The sequence below is a fragment of the Trachemys scripta genome, chromosome 6 (assembly GCF_013100865.1).
Source record: "Trachemys scripta elegans isolate TJP31775 chromosome 6, CAS_Tse_1.0, whole genome shotgun sequence".
Classification (NCBI taxonomy): domain Eukaryota; kingdom Metazoa; phylum Chordata; order Testudines; family Emydidae; genus Trachemys; species Trachemys scripta.
The window spans coordinates 110431913-110449811 of NC_048303.1; the positions used below are offsets into that span (position 1 = coordinate 110431913).

At 40.3% G+C, this 17899-nt stretch overlaps 1 protein-coding gene across 4 annotated transcripts in view; it reads left to right on the forward strand.

Annotated features, from left to right (window-relative positions):
- The window catches only part of IFT74 (intraflagellar transport 74), a 61824-nt gene that overhangs the window by 30479 nt on the left and 13446 nt on the right, over positions 1-17899 (forward strand). For 3 of the 4 annotated variants that reach the window (XM_034774019.1, XM_034774020.1, XM_034774021.1), the window contains exons 12-17: positions 222-262; positions 6112-6191; positions 7645-7647; positions 11302-11355; positions 15041-15138; positions 17594-17720. In XM_034774019.1, the coding sequence (XP_034629910.1) occupies positions 222-262; positions 6112-6191; positions 7645-7647; positions 11302-11355; positions 15041-15138; positions 17594-17720 (403 nt within the window). The remainder of the gene's footprint in view (positions 1-221; positions 263-6111; positions 6192-7644; positions 7648-11301; positions 11356-15040; positions 15139-17593; positions 17721-17899) is intronic. The other variant, XM_034774022.1, reaches the window with a different exon arrangement.

Consider the following 17899-nt stretch of genomic DNA (forward strand, 5'->3'; position numbering starts at 1 on the left):
GGGAGGTAGCTGAAATGATGACACCACTAAATGATAATATTGCATCTTTTATTCAGCAAAGCAACCATTGTAGGAAAATGATTTCCAAGCAGATCTTTGGCAGGCTGAGCCTTCATAACTGAGTTAATCATTTGGTTTTGTGCATCTTTTAGATTGTCTCTCTCTTTTTTGTCTTTGAATTTATTCCCCATATTGAAACATTTGTTGTTCATTTTTTATAGGTTAAAGAAGATAATCAGGAAATAGCAAGTATGGAAAGACAGTGAGTACTTATGTTATATTGCTCTTATAAGCCCCGCTCCTGCCAGTGGGTCCGCACGTTATAAGAGAAGTGTCTGATCACAGGATTAGGAGCCAAGCGTTACTTTTTGTTCTCACACAAACTTCCTCTGTGAAGTTGAGCAAGTCATTTATCCTGTTTGTTATCCTGCTGTGAGAATTAGTTAATATTTAAAAAGTAATAGATAAGTGTTGCTTGTAGCTGTTGTTATTAATAATCTACAGTAAATTTTAATTAAATTAAGTTACTAAAGCATTCTATACGTATTATGCTTATACTCACTAAAACTACTGTATTTGAGGATCTCTTGGTGTTTACTTTAGAAACTCAGCTGTTTTTAAAAAAAGTCTGAGTTTAAATTTAGCTAGCAATCTCAACCTGGAGACCGTTTAAAAATTGTTTAAAATTATTTTTAAAAGTTTTCCCAAAGTTTAAGACATTTGACTGGCTTGCTGCTGTGTTGATATGTGCTGTATAAATCAAATGTCTATGAGACTAAAAAAATAATTTATATGCTTGCTTCCATAATTTAAAACTGATATCATAACTTGTTTGAATACAAATATTTATTGATACAATTAAGCCCTACAACACAAGTTAAATATTGTCTAATCCATATTTATGCAGTAGGTAAACTGTTTAAAGTAGGGCTGTCAAGAGATTAAAAAAAATAATCACGATTAATAGGCACTGGGCAGCATTATCGCCTGCAAATGTAGACACACTTGTCTGTCTTAGCGATTGGCTGAACAAGAAGTCAGGACCACTGACTTGTAGGCTCCTCTGCTTTGGTACCACAGAAGATGGCACCATGTCTGCTGGCACCAACAACATCGACTCTTGCAGTGTCAGCGATACTGGCACCAACAAGGTCAGGAGGTCCCTGGCAGCCGCAAACGTGCATAGGAGCTCCTGATAGCAGTCCTCTGGGCTCCCACAGGAGGTCTAACAGATTGTGCAGGAACTTCCCTTTGAAGGATCCTTGCTCTTTTAGGAGCAGACACACTAAGCCCGTGGGTAAAAAGACTTGAGGGCAACATTAAAGTCCCTGAGGTTGTACACCCTAGCCCTTTTCAGGAAGCACTTCATGCCTCAGCAGCCCCTCCAATATTCTGCTTCGGCTGTCCAACAGGACCTGCAGAGACTGAAGACTAAAGGCTATAGGTGTAGACCACCTCCTCTTTCTACCTCCGCTTCAATGCCAGTCCCAGCTAGACATCCAGGGAGTTGTAAGCAGGAATTTTGATGGGAAGCTCGAAGACATCGTACCAGTTCCCAGGATGCCAGACACAATTTTTCATTTGTTTGCAAACTGCATTGCCCATTTCATCAGCTCTTGGTCTCATAGCACTATGACCTGTGGGTGCTGAGCACTGTAGAGGTGGGATATATCTTCCAATGTATTTCCTTCCCACCTTCACTCTCCATCCCTCTGCAGGGACTCCTCTCACAAAGAACTTCTGGTCCAGGAGGTTCAATCTCTTCTTCAGGTAGGAGCCATAAAGGAAGTTCCACAGAATTTAAGAAGGAAAGATTTCTACTCCCATTATTTTCTAATCCTGAAAGCCAGGGGAAATCTCAGGCCTATTTTAGGCCTGCATCAGCTCAATAACTATCTCAAGAAGGTTACGTTTTGAATGGTCACCCTGGCATCTATAATTCCCTCTCTGGATCCAAGAGACTGATATGCTACCCTCGATTTAAGAGATGCCTACTTTCATGTGTCGATATACCAAGGGCACAGAAAGTTTCTCAGACTCGTAATGGAGTACTCATATTACCAGTTCATGGTGCTTCTATCTGCAGCTACTTGGGTGTCTGGCTGTGGTAGCAGCGTTCCTCAGAAGATTAGGAGTACAGGTCTACCCTTACCTGGATGACTGGCTAATCAAGGGCCAGTCCCAAGCTTAGGTGATATCCAGTGGTGCAAGTAAAATCCATGTCTTACCAGTGTGGGGGGGCCCCCACTAGCTAAGGGGGTCATGTGACCCTCCATGTGACCCTCCATGTGAATCTTCACCACTCCTGGGGTCCCCACGCTCTCCGCGTCCCCTCCCCACATCTATCCCATGTTTCCCGGGGCAGGGGGGGCGGGCAGCTCTATCCTCCTCCTGATGCGCCGGAGACAGGGCTGGCAGGGGCAAGGCTGGGGGCCGGCGGTACAGCCACCGGAGGAGCTGCCGGCATTCTGCTTCTTTCCCTGCTGCTGCGTCTCCCAGCAGGGAAAGGAGCAGAACTCCCAGCCCCGCCCCCTGCCCTTCCAGGCATGGAGCTGTCTCCATCCTTCCTTGTACTACAGCAACAGCCCTGCTGGAGACTGGGCTGGGGGGCAGGGTTAGGGGTGGTACAGCCGCCGGTGGAGCTGTCAGCAGTCTGCTCCTTTCCCCGCTGCCTCTCCCAGTGGGGAAAGGATAGGGTGACCAGATGTCCCGATTTTACAGGGACAGTCCCGATATTTGGGGCTTTTTCTTATATAGAGGCCTATTACCCCCCACCACCTGTCCCGATTTTTCACACTTGCTATCTGGTCACCCTAGGAAAGGAGCAGAACCCCCAGCCCTCCTGCTTCTGTGTCTTTCCGGTACGCTGTACCAGCTATAAATAGCTTGCTAGTATGGCATACCGGAGCATAACAGCCTACTTGTACTGCTGGTTATATCCAGCGTTCATCTTATTCAGTCAGCCTTCAAGGCCTTAGGACTACTGATCAATGCAGACGAATCAGAGGATAGGGTTTATGGGGGCTTTGTTGGACTCTACCCAGGCCAGAGCTGTCCTCCCAGAGTCGAGAATCCAATCTATTTGATCTCTCGTGGCAGTACTCAAGATTCATCCAATTACAACAGTCCAAAACTGTATGAGACTCCTAGAGCACATGGCCTGATGCACATATGTAGTACAACATGCCAGGCTGCACTTCAAATCCCTTCAAACATGGCTGGCCCCAGTGTACTTGCCAAACCATCTGCATTTGGACACTGTGCTCATGGTACCTTCACAGGTTCTAATTTTGTTGAATTGGTGGTTGACTCCTATCAACATTTGCGTGGATGCTTCCTGCGCCCTCAACTATCAATGACTCTGGTCTCAGGATCTAGGATGGCTCTAGGATGGGGAGCTCACCTGGAGCTCTGAACTCAGGGTCTTTGGTCCTTGATAGAGCTCGCTCTTCATATAAATGTCAGCGAGATCAGGGCAATTCGTCTTGCCTGTCAGGCTTTCCTACCTCATATCAGGGGAAGAAACCTGCTTGTCCTTCCGGACAACATTGCAGCAATGTTTTACCTGAACAGATAGGGAGGTGCTCATTTGTCCCTCCTATGTCAGGAAGCAGTTCACCTATGGATATTTTGCATAGCCCATCCAATCAACTTCAAGGCCACCTGTCTTCCAGGGGTGTAGAATAAGCTAAAAGATCTCCTGAGCAAGTCTTTCTCCAGTCACCATGAATGGTCTCTTCACTCGACGTAGCCAGAGGCATTTTCCAGTAGTAGGGGACTCCCCAAATAGACCTATTTGCAAACAACAGAAAATGTCACCAATTCTGCACTCTACAAAGCCACAGTCCAGGTTCCATCACAGACATCTTCCTGCTATCCTGGATAGGAAAGCTTTCTTATGCTTTTCCCCCAGTCCCACTCCTATGCAGAGTGCCACTAAAGAGCAAGCAGAGTCACACCTGGGTTATATTAATAGCCCCAGCATGGCCCCACCAACCCTGGTTCTCCACTCTACTGGACCTCCAATCTCGCTCCCGTTACACCCAGTTGGCTGCTTCTCCCAAACCTGTGAAGCCTTGAAAGCTCCATGGTTAAATCCCAAAGAGCAGGCTTGCTTGCAGCAAGTTCGCCAGGTAGCAGAAAGCTCTCCACCAGAGCCACTTGTTTGTCAAAATGGATTTTTCTCTATCTGGGCTTGTCAAACCAGAGTTTCACCGATTCATTCATCCATCCATCCAATACTTGCCTATCTTCTGCACCTGAAACAGCAAGGCTTAGCGATTTCCTGTGTTCACCTGGCAGCAGTATCAGCTTTCCACCCTCACATAGATAACTGTTCTGTTTTTTTTCTAATGACATGACAGTTAGATTCCTTAAAGGCTTGGAAAGATTGTACTCTCAACTAAGGGAGCCAATTTCCCCTTGGGAAGTGAACTTAGTTTTGGCTAAATTCATGAGACCGCCATTGAGCCTCTTCCTAGAGGTTATATGTGCTGCTTATACTACTCCTTTCCTGGAAGGTGATCTTCCGAATTGCTATCACTTCTGCCAGAGGGGTCTCCAAACTATGCACCCTCACATCCAAACCACCATACACAGTCTTCTTTAAAGATAAGGTGTACTTACGCCTTCATCTAAGGTTTTTGTCTAACGTAGTTTCAAATTTTCATATCAGTCAATTTATTTGCCTGCATTTTACTGCGAACCACATGCAAATAGGGATGAGCAATGGCTACACACATTAGACATTAGACAAGCACTGGCATTCTACATAGGACCAAACCATTCTGGCAATCAACCTAACTGTTCGTGGCCATAGCGGACAGAATGAAAGGTCTTTCGATCTCCGCTCAGAGAATTTCATCTTGCATGACTTCTTGTATCTGCACATGTTATGATCTGGCAGGCATCTCTCCTCCAGACAAGCTGACTGCCCACTCTACAAGATTGCAAATATCCTCAACAGCATTCCTGTTGCAGATGCCTATCCTGGACATTTGCATAGCACCAATCTGGTCATTGGTACACACTTTCTTCTCCCCTTCTCTACCATCACTCAGTATTCAAAAGATGATGCCAGATTTGGTCGCTTTGTATTGTCTGTGCATACATAAACTCTGATCCGTCTGCCTATTTAACTGCGTGGGAATCACCAAGAGCAGAATGCACATGTGCAGTCACTTGAAGAAGAAATGGTTACTAACTTTTCATAGCTATTGTTCTTCAAGATGTGTTGCACGTGTCCTTTCCACGACCCACCCTTCTACCACTCTGCATTGGAGTTTCTGGAAGGAAGGAACTGAGGGGCTCAAGGTCAGCTGGGCCCATCAGCAGAGGGTGCTCAAGCCATTCCGGCAGGTACCACTGAGGGAACAAGTTTCTGGAGACTCGGCGTGGGGTACACACACACCAAGAGAGGAAAGGACATGTGCAACACATCTCAAAGAACAACAGTTAGAGAGGTTAGTAAGCTTTTTTTCTTTAAATCTCCTAGAAACTATGGTATACAATTTTATTTAAATATTCACAGTCACAGGCATTTTGTGGATTTCTTTTTAAACCGGGTAACCAACATTTGATTGGCTAGTAAGTTGCTTAAACAGAATTCTTGGTAACTAAAAAAAATTATAATTGATAAAGAATTATAGCTGAAGATTTACAGAAGAATTTCTGAATGTAATGTAATTACTTAATCCATTTGATTATAGTCTGCAGTGTTTTACATTTCTTAATTAATAGTTATACAGAGAATTTTATTTAAATAAAAATCACTATTTCCTGCTGCGTTATGCCATTTGTTGTCTCTCTGTAAAGCTGTGTAACAACCAACAGAGGGACCCATATAGTAACACAAACTGAATAAGAACTGAATAATTGTAGTGATTCTGTTTGTTTCACAAAGACAAAAGGTTTTTAGTCCAAAATGAGGCAGAAACAATGTGTTTAGTACATTGAGAGACCATGGTGAGGGGTGCCATACAAATGCTTGTTATAATGACAATGACCAATACAGTCTGTTTACTATTTGTATTCTGATCCTTCATAGTGCCTCTTAAAAGCTAACCATTTAATAGCGCAGTTTTAGCTACAAATTGTATTATTTATTATTAGGCTGACAGAAATAAAAGAAAAAATCAACCATTTTAATGATGTCATTCGACGACTTGACATGGATCTGGAGGAGCATCAAGGTAATAGCACCAAATTCAAAATAGAATCTAAAGAGCCAAATTTACAAAAGTTGTCTTTAAGTTTGCATGTGGTTTGCAATTTGGGGTGCCCTAAAACTCTGATTTGCATCTGCATTTGCGTAGCCTGATCTGGAAGGGCACAAACTCCAGTTTGTAGATATTCAAAATGGTGAGTTCCTTAAATTGGCTTGAGGCCGGAAGTGTGGTTCTGGTCAGTAAAATAACTGTATAAAAATAGCACTTAGTGTACCTGTCTGTTTCTTCTGTGTTGCCCCAATCATGTCTGCATGGCTTCTTGAGAAAAAGCAAGCCTTTATTACTGGCACCACTGTAAAAGTAGTATATCACCAGAAAAACAAAATACTGTATTTTTTTGTTGTCTTTGATCTCCGAAATATTGTCAGTTAATTTGGATTTTGGAATGTTTATTGCTTGTAATGAACAGTGTGTAATGTGAAACATGAAAATGGAGCTGAATTCTTCCTTTGAAGCGTCAGATGTTTTAGCCCTGGCCAAATAGCAGAATAACAACTTGATTGACCAATGCTTTGATCAAGTATGTCAGATCATACATTTTCTGTCCCTGACAGTCTACACAGTAGCTCATTCCCTGTTCCATAGCAACTGGAGGCAGTTTGACTTTGAGCTAACAGTGGTCCATCTTTGAGTGATTGCTTATTGACTGGAGCTTAGTGCTAGTGGGCTTAATGAGTTACTAAACTCACCCCAGTTTAAAAAGGGTCTTTCTAGCCTGATTTAGAACGAGTCGTACTCCGGCATTGGAAGACTTAGTGTAGGACTGAAATTGGCTTGAGAGCCTGGCTTGGGCAGAGGCCTGTTCCAATTATGAGAGATTCAGTTTAGCCTAGGAGTCTAATCAAGGCTTGTGTAGCTTAGTCCAGCTGGGGAAGCTTAGTTTAGGCAGATGCCCAATTCTGTTCACCCTGGAAACTCAGCCCAGGGAAAGCCTTGTTCTAATTCTGGTGGCTCTTACTTTGACTGGGAGCTGCATTATTACGATGCTGCTGCAGGAGTCTCTGTAACAGAAGTTATTTTGTTTCCTATGAGACCTTTAAATTAAAATGTGTGTGTAAATAAATATAATATATTTTCAACTCTCCTGAGTATTTTTTCCTCTTGAGAGGAGGCTCAGCACACAATCTGACCTCTACTTTCTTCGAAACGACAATAATTATACTGTGATTGAGCTTAGCTTAAACAATTGCATAATATTTGTTGTTTCTCTTTTCGATCTCTTGTATGACATTTCATTTCCTGTTACTGAAATGTAGCATTTTCATTGTTTCCCAGAGAAATAGCTTGTTATTGAAAACATTTATTTATTATTAATTTCCCTTTTCCAGATAGCAGTAAGAGCTTTACTATTTTGCTTTTATTTTTCTTTTCATTTGGTTTCCAACACTGTTATCTTTGTATCCTTGGATGAGTATAGAAGGTAAGGAGTGAATTGCTTCTTAGTTTATAGTTTAGCAACAACTGCATAGCAACCAGTCCTTTAGTTGCTGGTCCTCCATTGCACTTGCTCTGCTGCCATCATTTGTCTTCTAAAGGCCTTTGTTTAAAAGAAGTGTATGAAGTACATTTAGTAGAACGGCTGACACCTTGATACCTGGAATGGTCAGTAGAAGATAAGTATTACATGCTGAATGAGACTACCTTATATATTTATCTGATAGCCAATAATGTTTCCTATAATCTATATTGCATAGGAATGTATTGGGCACTGACCTTGTTGGTGCACTGTGGGGACAGAGCCCACCTGATCTAAATTGTCATAGCTCCATGGACAGACAACAGTTTACACCAGCTGAGAATCTGCCCCATGAAATTTATTTACCATATTTTTCCTTCATCAGCTTTTTATCTGTTTAAAACATCACTGCATGACTACTGTATTTTTGACTGGGAAAGTAATGATTACATAACTTGTCCTCACAAACTGTGCTTAACCTGGTCCTTGTCCATAAGTTGTACTCATTTGAAACTTTTGTCACCCACACTTTTACAAGGTAGACTAGAGGCTTATAGCACTTGAAGTTAAGCACGTGCATATGTGCTTTGCTGAATACACATGAATTTACACATGTGCTTAAATTCTTTGGTGAATCAGTGCCAACTTTCTAATTATTGTTAACAGGAACAGCAGCTGGATAGCATAAAAAGAAATTTCCGAAACAGTAGCTGAAATAGCCATTCTCTCTCATTGTGCTCTGGACTGCTGCTGACTTCTTCTGCCCATTTCTTGTGTGAATGTCGAGAGCCAAGGTGCTTCTTGCAAAAGCCTCTGATTAGAGGTTTTTAGTGGAACCTACAATGGATTTGAAAAGTAAAGCAGTGCTGTCCAGAGGTGGTCAAGTTTATGGGAGAATTGCTCAGTAGTGAATTAGAGCACTTGGCAAACTGATTCAAACACAATAGGAAGAAATTAGAGCCACTAATATTATTAATGGTTAGGATGTAATTTTTTCAATGTACTTCTGTTATTGGCGCTCAGTACGCAAACTATCAGTGCAACTGGGACTATGTTAACTTATATTTGGCCCCAAATTTAAATTTTATATAAATAAGCTTTTTATAACACCTCAGTTCAATAGCAACATTTCAAAAAATGAAAATGTCAAGTGAAAACAGTTGATTTTATACATCTAAAAATTCCTTTGCAGCATTTGAAATCCAAATATTTCACGGCTAAAAACATGAAAGTAAAAGTGACTGTTATAAACAAAAGTAAAACTGACTTCATTGATTTTTATTGTCCAAGCAGAAAAGCAAGTAATTAGGATTTTTAAAATTTTTACTTTTAATCATCTAAAATAATATAGGTTTAAAAAAAAAAAGTCCACTTACAATATGTGACTTGTAAGTTGGCAATGACATTTAAGGGACCAGTCACAAGCTCCTAATAAATCAGATTTCTGGAATGTAGTCTGCAACTGAAGTTTAAAGTATGTTATTGGTAAAATAATTCAAACTTTTGAGCTAAACTTATTTATACACTATGGACATTTTAAAACTAGTGCTATAATTCTTTAAACCCTTTTAGATTGCTTACAGTGAGCCTTAACATGCTAACCATGTAGAGTGATGCAGTCTTCTTGCAAGTGGAATGGACTTCATGTTGCTAATTTACCCCGTATCATGAAAGGGAGAGTCAGCAAGAAACAAGGCCACAGCTGCAAGGAAACTCAAGCAAAATCACTGTCCTCAGAGGCCACTGGTTATGCGTATTGTTTATATGCACTAGATAAAAAGGAAAGCAGAGAGGATGTAGATGTAAAAGACTTGGGGGGAAATGTGCTTGCTCAGTTAAATCTATATCCAGCTTTTCCTTTCCTTCTGTGCTTTTTAAATGCTCCGACATATGTTGAAATTAGTGATAAGACTGAATTTCAAACCAGGCACTTATTAAGTTAAGGCTGCCACAACATGATGAACTTGCGCCATCTTCTTGAAATTTTGCAGCATACATAGTAAGAGTCTGCCCCCGTTCTGAGACTCCTTAATTGAAGACTTCTTGTAACCCAGTATTTAGGTACAAAGGTGGCTTGAGCTAAGGCCATCATGGTATATGTACTGATACTGTCACTGTTAAAAACATTCTAACGGTCTTACCTTAGCATTATTTTAAACACTTTTTTTTTTTTTCATTTTGTTCCCATGCTGAAGTGAATTGTGGTACCTAAACCCTGTTCACGTTGGACTAAATTATGGCTTGCCACAAGCCCTGAATGAAGGGAAGCGCATAGCTGAACTACTTTAAGAGCAGACTAGTAACTAGGCTGTGATTCAGAATCACAATCTGATCTCCAATTTCCCCTTCCTCCAGCAGGGTGAGTAATCTGCACCAGCCCTAAACTCTGCTGTTATTATTATTATTTATTTGAATTATTGCCAGCACAGCTATTGTGGCTGGCACATTGAGTGTGGAGCCAAAGCTCCCCACTAATTGCTTGTTTACTCAGCCTACTTGAGCAAGAGAAGTCAGCCCCGTAAAAGCTGCTTTTCCCCCCGTGTGGCTACTTGCTATATGAGTAGTGAATGCAAGGCATGCTTTCTTGCACCCCGGCACAGGTTAACAGTGAAAGTTACAATCTGATCTAAATGGTTTAAATAAGAGGTGTACACAATGAATTTGACGCTCTGAATAAACATTTATATAGTCTAGAGCGTGTTAAAAATATTTTAAAAAAATAAAGTTTAATTAATGTACACAAAGTTGTCAGGAAGGATACATTTCCTAACTTATGCATTCAAATTCTCAGCTTAATCCTTTCCTAACATAGCTTTCCCAACCACCACCAGTAAATTGCTACACTGTAGAAAGCTAAATGTATATATTATGCTTTCTACTAGATATTCATTTTCTTCCCTGTGACTAACGCAGTTGAAATCCAAATTAGGGATGAAGCAGAACCATGAGTTCGTTATTTAAGACCATCGTAATGCATGACAATATAGATGATGTGGGATTTTTTGTTTTATCTTATTTAATTGAGATTGCTACCTTATTAATATCCAGAAAGCACATCACAAAGTAATCTTGACTGCTTGAAAGCCAGAGAAACTGGCATCACTTCCCAAATCTTAAAAAGAATTGCAGAATGACTTAGTTTGCCAGTCGACATGGCCCAATTGCACAAATGTGATTTTCCAACACTAGAAAGTGAAACAGACTAATATTCTAAAATGTACTTGCCCTTAATTTAAAAAAAATCTGCCAACTAATACAATTTAAAAAAAATATTTGGGGCACAGTCAAATTCTGAGGCACGTGACCTCTATCCCACTAAGTATATTTAAAAAAAACCCTGAAAATTACACTGATGACGTATCGTTATACTGATACCCTTTTTTTGAAATGTGTATAATTTGCTGTTGATTGACAATGATTATAGTGAGACATGTAAATAACATACAGTTCAATCTTTTTGTGCTTAAGTATGCCAAATTCACGTTTTAGATAATTGAAGTTTTGCCTACCTATACCTGCTACAGGATTGAGTTAATAAAAAAAGACCTATAAAAAACACAATGTAGAGTTCGGAGCAGTTGATGTTTTGAAGTTAAATCAATGTTACGTCTCTTGTAGGGGAGAAAAATCTGAAATACAAGGAGCTGAAGAAGAGAGAGGAAAGCATGGACAGTAAGTTGTTTAATACAGATTAGACTCCTGGACTGCCAAAGCACAAGGCTTTTTGGATTGTCAAAGCACAATTTATTTGAACCCCAAAACTGTTGACCTGCTGACCACTTGTCTTAAGACCCTGTTACCTGATTCAGAGATGCCTCAGCACAAGGTAACTGATACTGCACATTTACAGATGATTGGAGCACTTTTCCTGGCTCATCATCTCGCGTTTAAGATTTCAGGAACACGTTTTTACGAGGTAAAAGCTAGAATAAAAAAGAATTTTTAAAAATATGCTAAAATGAAAGTTAAATAAAAATGTCATGGAGTGCCCACTGGTGTTCTGAATAAGAGCAAAACTTTGAAGTTGCTCTGAGAATCAGAAACTACAACTTTAGTACATTTTTACTTATTTTTCTAAGATGAGTACTACTAAATTAGACGAAGGTTTCTGACCGTCAGAGGGGTGAAATATTGGAACGGCCTTCCGAGGGAAACGGTGGGGGCGACGGACCTGTCTGGTTTTAAGATTAAGTTAGATAAATTTATGGAGGGAATGGTTTAATGGTAAAACATAGTAGTCAAGGAAAACCAAGCAATGGTAGGCAAATTGTATAATGGCTGACAGGGGTCAGGCTGGAGACTCTTGCCTATATGCTCGGGGTCTTACTGATCGCCATATTTGGGGTCGGGAAGGAATTTTCCTCCAGGGCAGATTGGCTGAGCCTCTGGAGGTTTTTTGCCTTCCTCCGCAGCATGGGGCAGGGATCTCTAGCAGGAGGGTTTCTGCCGATTGAAGTCACCTAAAACAGGATTGGGGACTTCAACAGCAGAGTCCAGGGAAGGGGTAGGGACGGTTTTATGGCCTGCAGCATGCAGGGGGTCAGACCAGATGATCATAATGGTCCCTTCTGACCTTAAAGTCTATGAGTCTATGAGTAAAGCTTTCTGACTTTCCAATGAGGTCTCATGACATAGAAGCCTCAGCAGAGGCGGAGTGAGGGTGCAAAACATTTAGGGCAAAAATATATTTTAAAAGGTATCCTATTATTAGAATGTTTATAGAGCATTACAAAGCCAAACCAGGAACTTCCAAGAGCTTACCAGCAGATTTAGACATGTGCTATGTAGAAAACCAGTTTGCAAGAAAGAAGGCACTGTTGGTGAGATCATTGTATATATAGACCAGGGGTAGGCAACCTATGGTACGAGTGCCGAAGGCGGCACGCGAGCTGATTTTCAGTGGCACTCACACTGCCTGGGTCCTGGCCACCGGTCCAGGGGCTCTGCATTTTAATTTAATTTAAAATGAAGCTTCTTAAACATTTTATAAACCTTATTTACTTTACATACAACAATAGGTTCGTTATATATTATAGACTTATAGAAAGAGACCTTCTAAAAAGGTTAAAATGTATTACTGGCACGCGAAAATTTAAATTAGAGTGAATAAATGAAGACTCGGCACACCACTCCTGAAAGGTTGCCGACCCCTGATATAGACTTTGCCAAAAGAAAAAATTGTTTAGGGAGCGTTTAGAATGAGAAGAGCGAGGGTCCGTGGTACACAGGAAGAGTAGAATAGATTTTTTAACTTTTAGGAGAAAGCACTGTCTGTTAGGTTGAAAAAGTGGTCATCTTGTGAATCACTGTTAGGTTTTGGGTAATAATTCTCTAAATCCACAACTTGAGTCAAAATATTGTAAAATATTTATATCATACATATATGGACATCCATTGATGCCCTGGATTTTGTTCCTTTATAGAATTAGTACAGAAAAGCTTTACTGTATACATCTTTGTGTTGTAATGACCTCTAGGAACCCATTTAAAATGTTTATTTCTAAAGGTAAGTTTATTTCATAAGTCCCATTTTTCCATTCCCTCTGCTTTGAACCAACTCAATATTTAAGTTTCAACTCTCTTTCCAAAATTGTGGAGAGAAAATATTTGTGAGGCTTTTGTGGGGCAGAAGAGATTCCTGTCTGATATCCTGAATGACATTTACACATCTTCTTTGGAAACAAATTTGTGGCTCCAAATCTAGCAAGTAATACTTCAGTCTTCTTTTCTCTGATATGTAACATGCATATTATAAGCTTTCCTGAGTCTAAGCAGAGTCCAGGCACTGTCTCTGGGTTTCTACGCACACTTGCAGGTTTCAGATTCCCTTTCTAACACCCCCTTCTGATGGTTGAGGCCCCCCGGTCCAGCTGCCTAGGCCATGAAACTATCAGCTATCACTTTCCTGGAGCTCCAAACTTGCAGATACTCTGGGCTACGTTTTACCTTTTCAGGGACCAATGATAGTTCAAGCAAATGGACACAGGCTTTGCAAAGGGATCCAAAATAATTACTCTTTACTTTAGACAGCACAAAAATCAATCAAACAGCTATACATCATTCCCTGCCTCAGTTTCCTCACCTCTCTTGAGCATTCTTTGGGATTTTTTCAGAGTCCTCTAGGGTGTCAAGGGTTCCCCTCCTGCAATTTATGGCTTCTCCTTCAAAACATGAAGGCTGACCCCTGCAGTCACTGTCCTTTAGCTCCAAATCCTGGCTGGATCACAGTGGAAAAAGATTCCCTCTACTACAAAAGCATGCCTCTTTGTTCCTCTCTTCTGCCTCAAGCTTCCTTTGTCTATCTGACCGACTCAATCTCAATCAGCAGCCTCCCTTATCTTGTTTTTTGATCCGTAGACTTTAATTTTATTAAATTAAATTTGATGGGAAAGGCATAAGAGAGGCACAGACGGGGCTTGAGGAGGGGCACAACGTGGTCTAAGCAGTGGGCAAGGAAGAATTTTGCTCCTGTGTTCTGAAATATCTGTAGGGGAGTTAAATGGCAATTGAGGAGACTTAGAGTATTAAAAGCCTTTTCTCTTTGCCTCTCCTTAAGGATTTTCTAGTGAGCTTTCACTGCATTGTCTAAGTGCTAGACTTGTAATATGTTGACTATAAAGCTAATGAGTTTACTTTGCAGAAATAGTTTTAGATGGATGAAAACAACAAGGAGTCTGGTGGCACCTTAAAGACTAACAGATCCATTTGGGCATAAGCTTTCGTGAGTAAAAACCTCACTTCTTCGGATGCATAGAGACGGATGGTAAATAGTAAAATGGAGACTCTCTAAAGTTATTTGTGTTGTCTCAGTCTCCACCCGTCTGTTGTCATCCTTATGTTGTTCCTCTTCAATTTTATAGACTGTTAGCCAGAAGCATACATCTTGAGTGAACAATTGTATAAGTACCAAAAATGCCAAAAACATGCATTGATATGGCATCATTCTAAAAAAATGGAACTGGAAAACTGGGGGGAAAATCTCTTCCACTTAACTCAGCAAAGAAATGTCTTAAATAAGCAAGCTGTAATTGATTTTATTTTAAAAATGTGATTATTTCTCACTTGTTCCCATCTTTAAAATTTTAACAAAATGGTAAATAGTAAAATACAGATTAAAAAAATAAAACTGCAAAGCTTCTCAGACCCCAGCATTTATTAAGCATGAAATTACTTGATAGAGTATTTTATTTAAATTGAAGTATATTTAAATCTTAGGTGTTATAAGATACAATTTTGTAAAACTACAGTGAGGTATTTTTATATTTGCTGTTGAATTCAGAGTAAGTACAGTCATAATGGAGAACACAAAATGTTAAAGTAAACAGCAGCCTCCCTTATCTTGTTTTTTGATCCATAGACTTTCTTGAGACTTTTGAAGAGTTGAAGACCCAGGAACTGGAACGGAAGGCACAGATAGAGGCCAACATTGTTGCACTGTTAGAGCACTCTAGTAGGGTAAGTGCCTTTCTCTGTCTCTGATAAATTAGGCAGTCATAAATGGGAGCCTCATAAAAGACATTGAGGAGATTAAATAGAACAATGGTGATTAAATACTATTCAGCCCAATTAGTGTAATTATCTTCCAAACAATAAACTGATACCATGTTATTGTAAAAAAGTAAAATGTATTTCATTACTGTTTCAGAGTAACAGCTGTGTTAGTCTGTATCCGCAAAAAGAACAGAAGTACTTGTGGCACCTTAGAGACTAACAAATTTATTAGCGCATAAGCTTTCGTGGACTACAGCCCACTTCTTCGGATGCATATAGAGTGGAACATATATTGAGGATATATATATATATATACACATACAGAGAGCATGAACAGGTGGGAGTTGTCTTACCAACTCTGAGAGGCCAATTCAGTAAGAGAAAAAAAAAATTTCCTTTTGCAGAGGCGTGGCCAGATGGCTCTGCACGCTGCCCTGTCCACAGTCGCCGCCCCCCACAGTTCCTGGCCAATGGGAACTGCGGGGGCAGCGTGCAGAACCCCCTGGCTGCCCCTACCTGTAGGAGCCGGAGGGGGGACATGCCGCTGCTTCCGAGAGCCGTGCGGAGCAGGGCAAGCCCCTGACCCCATTCCCTGGCTGTAGCGTCGGAGTGGGGCAAGCCCCAGACCCCACTCCCCGGTGGGAGCTTGGAGGCCGGATTAAAACATCTGCAGGGCCGGATGCAGCCCTCGGGCCGTAGTTTGCCCACCCCTGATCCAGACCAAGTCTGAACATCATAAATGAAAGGGAGGATTCAGTCATCTCCCTTAGATTATTTTCCATATTCCAATTTATGTTATTTTTAGGAAATTTCTTCTACCTAACCTATTAAAAGTATTTCTGGAGTTCCCTTCTGTATAGTTTCTAAATTATATATGCTCCTGGTGTCCAGCTAGAATTTTCCCACTATCAATATCATACTATATTTTTTTCCAGTTCTCCGCAAAACAACTCTTCCATTTCTTTGATTTTGATTCCTTTGAACTATTTCTGGAGGATTGTCATAGGCATCTTTTAGCCAAGTATTATTTTGAATAAATAGTGTTTTACCAGCTCCTTGATACTGTTCTTCAACATGATGCCCCATGACTTCAAATTATTTTACTAGGAAGGTTGCTTAAGAGTTGATGTGCTGCAAGACCCATGGCACAGGGGAATTAAATTTTCCTTGTAGTTGTTGTGGAAAATTGACCACACGGTTGATTTTGGATCAGACAGCCTGAGGCTCCTTTATTGATCAATCAAACATGCATGCATGGGGGAGTCAGCGAAGGCAGCCGAACCCTCCCGACAGATAAAATGCGAGAGCTTATATAGGATAAAACCACAAAAATTACATACGCTTCCTTAAAAGTTTACATCCATATAAGGAATAAAGCAAAGCAAGCCTTTTCTGTTTTACCTTACCTTTGCCTTTTGCGGTTTCTTGCTCTGTCACCTGGCAGCTATTAATCATAAGTTATTACAAATGGTTAGTTCTGCTTTTATAGTTTCTACAGTTAGTTCTGCTTTTATGATTTCTCTTTTCCTTTCTTTTTCTACCTCCCCCCGCCCCTTTTCTGCGTTCAGGCCATACTATACAGACTGCTTAACCAAAGTTTAGGCCCTGACCATTTCCCCCCCCCCACATAGTTAAGACCCTACTTGAATCACGGGATGATCGTCAAATAATTGTGGCTGGAAAATAGCAGAAAAGTAATAATTGACCTTTATTAATAGCCGTAATTTGGAAAAGCAGAGTAAAGGTATTTGTTTAAGAAAAATTTGCTGGAACAATATTATGTTATGCCTGCTAATTTTTTTGATAACCAGACATTTTGCTGCAACTATATTACATTCCCTTAAAAAAAAGTGACCGGTACAATATAAAATTCAGAAGGCTAAAAGTCCTAACACAACTGCTGTAGAAATCGAGTTAAGTCATTTTAGCCTTTTACATTTTACAGGCATTGAATGTTAGTGTGGTACTAATTGCATACTCAGAATGTATGTAAAACTGTGGACTGCTAATTAAAGTAAGCTAATTAAAATCAAAATTGTGGGGGAAGCCTAATATTGCGTGATCCACAATTTCTGCAATATCACAAATGAAGTAGGGCTTTACTTTATAGTACAATGACTCTACCACAAGTGAAATATCTAAGGCAATGTCATTTAAACATCCCTACTTCATCCTCAATGGTATATCACTACATCAGTTATAAAAGGGACACAGTTCAGGCTGGCAGACCTGAAATAGAAAATCATTATATTTAAATGGTCTCAAACTATTTAAAAATATTTTGTCCAAGAGTGTTGTAAAGGAGTTAAGTCATAAGTGATTTATTAGCAGAGCTTTTTTCTTGCTTTCCGGTGAACACTCATAGCTGCAAAGATATCAAATGTTCTAATTTACTGTTCTTATTTCTGTAAATGAACAGAATGTCAATCGTATGAAACAAATCTCCTCTGTTACCAATCAAGAGCTGAAGATCATGCAGGAAGACCTCACTTTCAAATCAAATGAAATGCAAAAATCACAGAGCACCGCTAAAAATTTGAGTACAGGTGAGGCATATAATGTATGAATTTGCGAATTCCTTCCTTTTTAAAAATAAAATAACATGAGAGTCATAGAATACACGACAGAGTACAGGGTTGGTGATCTTGCATACCATGTATGTTAAAACACTGTAGCTAGGGCAGGGGTGGGCAAACTATGGCCCATCAGGGCTTTGGATCTGGCC